The sequence below is a fragment of the Pinus tabuliformis genome, chromosome 9 (assembly GCF_031772625.1).
Source record: "Pinus tabuliformis cultivar Carrire ecotype Pingquan chromosome 9, CPIR1, whole genome shotgun sequence".
In the NCBI taxonomy this organism is placed as follows: Eukaryota; Viridiplantae; Streptophyta; class Pinopsida; order Pinales; family Pinaceae; genus Pinus; species Pinus tabuliformis.
Window position 1 is genome coordinate 1,155,276,767 of NC_142307.1, and position 6,748 is coordinate 1,155,283,514.

At 27.7% G+C, this 6,748-nt stretch overlaps 1 protein-coding gene across 1 annotated transcript; it reads right to left on the reverse strand.

The window, feature by feature from the left end:
- Positions 1 to 3,933: 3,933 nt before the first annotated feature.
- On the reverse strand, positions 3,934 to 4,955 carry LOC149152722 (NDR1/HIN1-like protein 10). The gene has a single exon (XM_089440653.1). The coding sequence runs from the start codon at positions 4,570 to 4,572 to the stop codon at positions 3,934 to 3,936; it is 639 nt and encodes a 212-aa protein (XP_089296779.1). The 5' UTR covers positions 4,573 to 4,955.
- Positions 4,956 to 6,748: the final 1,793 nt, after the last annotated feature.

Genomic DNA, 6,748 nt, shown 5'->3' on the forward strand with positions numbered 1-6,748 from the left:
GCCTGCTGATATACCTATGGCTTTGACCCTTTCTCTTGAGGTACCTATAAAAGGATATATATGCCTTCATGTACTTTTTCTCCTTCCTTGTAGATGACATTCTTTACTTTTTCTCCTTTCCTTTCCTTTGTTTTTCTAAAAAGAAATTTCATCATTTCTCTTTGAAGTGTTGCTCTTTGTAATGTTCTTCACCTATCAATGGAAATTTTGTGGCTTGCGTTATGTATTCTAGAGTGATGGGAACAAAAATTTCTCTGATGTGTGATGAGGTTTCACCACCAACACACAAATACAACAACATTACATTATTCTTCCTCTCATGATAAAACACTAGAAATAACACCAATAAATCATTTTGGATGAGAATATTCAGAGAAGACAACAAATAAAACTTGAATTTTGTAATACTTTCTGACATTGGATTCATGTCCCTCTCAGATTAGCAATATCAACAATTTCACTTAAAGGAGCCAATATCCATTTGCCCTCACATCTTCACTGAAAGAAGCCAATCTTGCAATGTTGCATAGTCACATAGAAAACACCAATCAATCAAATCAAATCTTCTTTCACTTATGCAAGGGGTTTTATTCTTGTATAATTCTTCTACAAAATAACTTGTGCCAATCCTTTTTATGACTAGGCATTCGCTTTTAGTTTAGCCACTGTTTTACCCATGAAATCTGCAAAATAGGGGTCGAAAGAACCATAAAAATATCCAAAATAGAAATGAATTTGATAAAAGTGTCTGCATGGAACCTAATTAGGATCGTTCTAAAAAACCCATGTTTTCATTTTTCAAATTTCATTTTATTTTTCTCTAAAATAGCAATGAAAAATAGTGGCTTTTTAACAATTTCGAATTTTTTTAAAACTATAGTTGAATTGTTTCATCTCCAGAAGGCAATAGTGAACAAATTCTTCCAGTATTTAAACCAATAGATTATTCCTCTCCCACTATTTCACTGTTTGACCTATTCGAATGTAGAATATTACATGTGTAATTTGGGACAAATGATCCTAAAAGACAACCTTTCTGCGAGACAAAGACCTGTACTGAAAATAAACTTGATAGATTTGATGATATCAATGTATCTATTGCATGAACAACCCCTTCTTTCACGAACAACTTGCGAAAAGTATCATGAATTTTTTTATAAGAAATTCTTCTATCTGTACATCAGGGACCAAAACATGGGGATCTTTCCATGTTAGAAAACCAGCCAAAAAAACTTGATATGTTTGTCACGTGAAGAAAAGATATAAGCATTTCAACATTGCTAAAATATACCCAGTGGCTAATGATGTAAATAGACTTGTGTCAAATAGGAGTGCTCTTGCTTGAGCCATAAACCTGGACTAGGATAGGAAAAAGATCTAATCCATATTGCAGTAAAAGATTTGGTTGATCATGCAACAACTTTTCACAAGTAGACATTTCTCTCATAGTTCCATTTAAATCTTCACCTTTATTGAAATTCTCACTGTGCACATGGATGGAACAAATTTTCCCACACAACCATACATGAATGTAATGAATTATGTCCACTGTGTTGAAAATAAGAAGAATTATGTTCTCTGTTTATAAAAATCGAGATCAAAAACTCTGTGTGGAAACAATGTAAACTTTGAAACGGGAACTATAAACTCAAAACGGGAACTCTGGCCAAAAAAACCCCGAAAAAACATCAAAAACAATGCTAAAAACGAAAAGTGTTGATGCTGGAATAGTACATTTTTTTTTGGGGGTAAATTTTCAACATGTTTTAAAAATGGCGATCAAAATCAATTTTTTGCGCAAAAATTATCTAAAAAACACCCTCAAAACGAAAAGTGTTAATGTTGGGAGAACACTTTTTTTATCATGACCCCGAAAAACATTAAATTTAAAAAAATAATGAAAACATAAAATAAAATAAAAAATAAAAAAAATTAAAATGATGAAAAAACACTTAAAAAAAAAGTAAAAAAAAACTACAAAACATAAATTAAAATATATACTAAAAACAAAACATAAAATAAAAATGAAAAATGAAAAAAAAATCAAATATATAAAAAAAGAAAATCAATCATAAAAATGTAAAAAAAGAAAACGAAATTAATGATAAGAATTAAAAAAAAAAAAAAAAAAAAAAAAAAAAAAACATTAAAGAAATAAATAGTAAAAAAAAATATTTAAAAAAAAAATGGGAAAAAAAAAGGTTATCTTCTAAACCATAAAAAAATTGGCAAAAGAAAAAAAAAAATGGAAAATAAAAAAAACAAACATTAAAAAAAATAAAAATTAAGAAAGTAAAAATAGAAAAATTAAGAAAATAATTAAGAAAATAATTAAGAAAAATAAATATTAAAAATAAAAATTAAAAACAAACTAGATAAAAAAAAATAGAAAAATTAACAGAAAAAAAATTAAAAACTAGTAAAATTAAGATTAAAATGTTGATTATTTAAAAAACAAATATAAAAATATATAAATAAAAAAAACAAAAAATGTTAAATAAAAATTATCTCACAAACCATAAAAGAAATTGGGAAAAAAAAAACAAAATTAAAAAATATATATTTATATATAAAATTAAGTAAAAATAGAGAAATTAAAAAAAACACTAGAAAAAACTGGGAAAAAAAATAAAAACAAACTAATTTAAAAAAAAAAAAAAAAATAGAAAATTAACGAAAAAAATTAAAAAACAAGTAAAATTAAAAAAAAAAAAAAAAAAAAAAAAAATTAAATTATAAAAAAAAACCAAAAAAATGTGTATTTTATATTAAAAAAAAAGTGTAATTATTTTTTTTGTTAAACATACATATTTTATTTACAAATAAAAAATTAAAAATTAAAATCTATTTTTTTTTTCAACAAGCTTTTTTTTTTATTAAAAAAAATTATGATTTTTTTTAAACAATTATTATTATTTTTATTTAAAAATACAAATGATTAAAGTTACATTTTATACTTTAAAAAAAAAAAAAATAAAAAATTATACCTCCATTTTATACTTTTTAAAAAAATAAAAAATTAAAATTAAAATTTACATTTCTTTTAACAAATTTTTATTATTAAAAAAAAATTATTATAAAAAAAAATTATTATAAAATCACAAACCCATTTTTAAACCAAATTATTATTTTTAATTACAAATCCATTTTTAACAATTTTTTATTATTAAAAAAAAATTATTATAAAATAAATTTATTATAAAATCACAAACCCATTTTTAAAAAAAAAATTATTTTTAAACCAAATTATTTTTTTTTATTTAAAATTAAAAAAATTATTATAAAAAAAAATAAAATTTAAAGTTAATATTTTTTTTTGTTTTTTTTTAATTAAAAAAAAAAAAAAAAAAATCGGTGGCCATTTGCCCCCCGTCCGCCCGTGGTGGCGCGGCGGTGGGCGGAGTGGCCTGCATCGCGGATGGTCCATTCGATGTTTTGGAAGCTCGTGGAGTTACAGTGTACTGCCCTACGAGCGATTTATGCCGATGAAATCTGGTAGACTTGTATTTTAGCAAGATCATAGGTTAATGTTATTTCGGGTTTGCATATTGTTACCTTAGAAGAAATAGTGCAACAACCCTTCAAGTTTTGAAGACACCACTTTCCTAGCAACTAACTAGTCTTTATCGTAGCTGATCTAGTCCAGTCCTTCATTACAATAAAGATGAAACGAAGGTGAAATCAAACACCTTTGTGGCCGCATGTCCAATGAAGTCCTGAATAACAAAGTATGTAACCGAGCCATTTTTTACACCTTCACCACTAGATGGGACGCTGATTCCCACAGTGCCCTTGTTCTGGAGTTTCCACGAGTACACATAAAGGAGCATTCACATGGCCACTTTGCTGGAAGAAAAGCCAACGTCCAACCAAGATTGGACTCCAAAACTGGTGCTGGTATTAGAATTGGGATTGTGAAGTGTCGCAGGTGCTCTAGTCTGATCCGGCTACGCAAAATCGTAGGGATTTACAAAATGAAGCCAAATTTATGGTGAAGTGCCTGGATTTGATTTTGCCCACTTTCATCCGAATCCGCGACCGCATCCTCACTTCCACATCCACTACGCCCATGGATTTGTCAGAAGACAAGCTATTCGATACTGTGGAGGGCAGAACCAGAGAAGGATCAGATGTTAAAATGGCATCCACAATACTGGTATTCTTGTGGCCCTGATAAAATCCCTCCACCTGTGTATACCCAATCATTTGTGATCCTCCATAATACGCAGAAAATTGCAGAACATCATAGTAGATGCCGATCTTTTTATTTCCATTCCGAATACTCATCATCAACGCGATGCTGCTGTTCAGCGCGTTGCCGGTCACATTGAATTTTGGGACAGAGACGGTCTCCACATAAACCTTGGGCGTGCTCGGCCGCAACACCAACCAGATAACAAGCGCAGCAATGCCGATGACAATTATGAAGGTTATTACAAATCTGAGGAGGCAGCAGGAGCCGCCATGGCTACGACGAGGGCGAGGGAGCTTGTGAGAGGCACTATGTGGGGTCCTTCCTACAGGACCTCCATAGTAGGCTCCGCTGAATCTCGGCTCTGCATCTCCCGCCATTCAAATTAATCGAAACTACTTGCTTAATTTTGAAATTCCTCCACCAATTCTATGCTCGAAACTGCGAATTGGGATTTCACAATAAGAGAAAAGACAATCACAAACTTGATATACAGGAGAATTGCAATGCAATGGAGCGCACCGTTTGAAGAATAAATGTGAGTGAAGTTAGAGTCCAGGATATGGATATTTAAGGCGAACGAGCAGAGACTAGGCACACGGTTTGAATTATTCAATACGCGGTTGGTTCGTTTCCTGTGTATGGCCTTAGGTAGGTTAGGGTCAGTTTCGTGGAAATTCTGAAGAACCCAAACGCGTCATATGTTGCCTAGCGGTCTGAAACTCTGCTGAGCCTTCGAGCCCATCTTTTTCGAAAATACTACTTACAGTCATCTCCATCCCTTGCAGTCTAAATTGTTAATAATATTTATAACCATCCAATTCTTACTGTGGATCACACGAAGCCCCGTGTAAGGGTTGTTACTTCATTGGACATGCGGCCACAAAGGTGTTTGATTTCACCTTCGTTTCATCTTTATTGTAACGAGGGACTGGACTAGATCAGCTACGATAAAGACTAGTTAGTTGCTAGGAAAGTGGTGTCTTCAAAACTTGAAGGGTTGTTGCACTATTTCTTCTAAGGTAACAATATGCGAACCCGAAATAACATTAACCTATGATCTTGCTAAAATACAAGTCTACCAGATTTCAATGGCATAAATCGCTCGTAGGGCAGTACACTGTAACTCCACGAGCTTCCAAAACATCGAATGGAAATAGGAAAATATACAGTTGCACGTGACCTGTTACAATTCCGCGATGCAGGCCACTCCGCCCACCGCCGCGCCACCACGGGTGGCCGGGGGGCAAATGGCCACCATTTTTTTTTTTTTTTTTTAATTAAAAAAAAATATATATTAATTTTTAATTTTTTTTTATAATAATTTTTTTAATTTTAAATAAAAAAAAAATAATTTGGTTTAAAAATAATTTTTTTTAAAAATGGGTTTGTGATTTTATAATAAATTTATTTTATAATAATTTTTTTTTAATAATAAATATTTGTTAAAAATGGGTTCGTAATTAAAAAAAATAATTTGGTTTAAAAATGGGTTTGTGATTTTATAATAAATTTATTTTATAATAATTTTTTTTAATAATAAAAATTTGTTAAAAAAAATGTAAATTTTAATTTTTTATTTTTTTAAAAAGTATAAAATGTAGGTTTAATTTTTTTTATTTTTTTCAAAAGTATAAAATGTAACTTTAATCATTTGTATTTTTAAATAAAAATAATAATAATTGTTTAAAAAAAATCATAATTTTTTTTAATAAAAAAAAAGCTTGTTGAAAAAAAAATAGATTTTAATTTTTAATTTTTTATTTGTAAATAAAATATGTATGTTTAACAAAAAATAATTACGCCTTTTTTTTTGTAATATAAAATACACATTTTTTTGGTCTTTTTTTATACTTTAAATTTACTTTTGTTTTTCTTTAATATTAATTTTCCCTGTTTTTTAATTTTTTTCGTTAATTTTCTATTTTTTTTTTTAAATTAGTTTGTTTTTATTTTTTTTCCCAGTTTTTTCTAATGTTTTTTTTTATTTCTCTATTTTTACTTAATTATATATATAAATATATATTTTTTAATTTTGCTTTTTTTTTTTCCAATTTCTTTTATGGTTTGTGAGATAATTTTTTTTAACATTTTTTGTTTTTTTTTAATATTAATTTTACTAGTTTTTTTAATTTTTTTCGTTAATTTTTTTTTTTTTTTAACTAATTTGTTTTTAATTTTTTTTTTTCCTAGTTTTTTGCTAATGTTTTTTTTTAATTTCTCAATTTTTACTTACTTAATTTTTTATATATATTTTTAAATTTTTTTCTTTTTTTCCAAATTCTTTTATGGTTTATGAGATAAATTTTTTTTAACATTTTTTATCTTTTATTTTTGTCTTTTTTATATATATTTTTATTTTTGTTTTTTAGACACAATTATTTCATGTGGATTGAAAATTTAATTAACGATGTATAAATATGTAGAATATCGAAAATAAAAAATATCGACCTTCTTCTTTAAATATGCAAATCAATAAAAACCTCACTACAAAAAAAAAAAAAAAAACTAGAAAATATGAAGAAGAAGATCACTTCCAAAATTATTAAATTTACA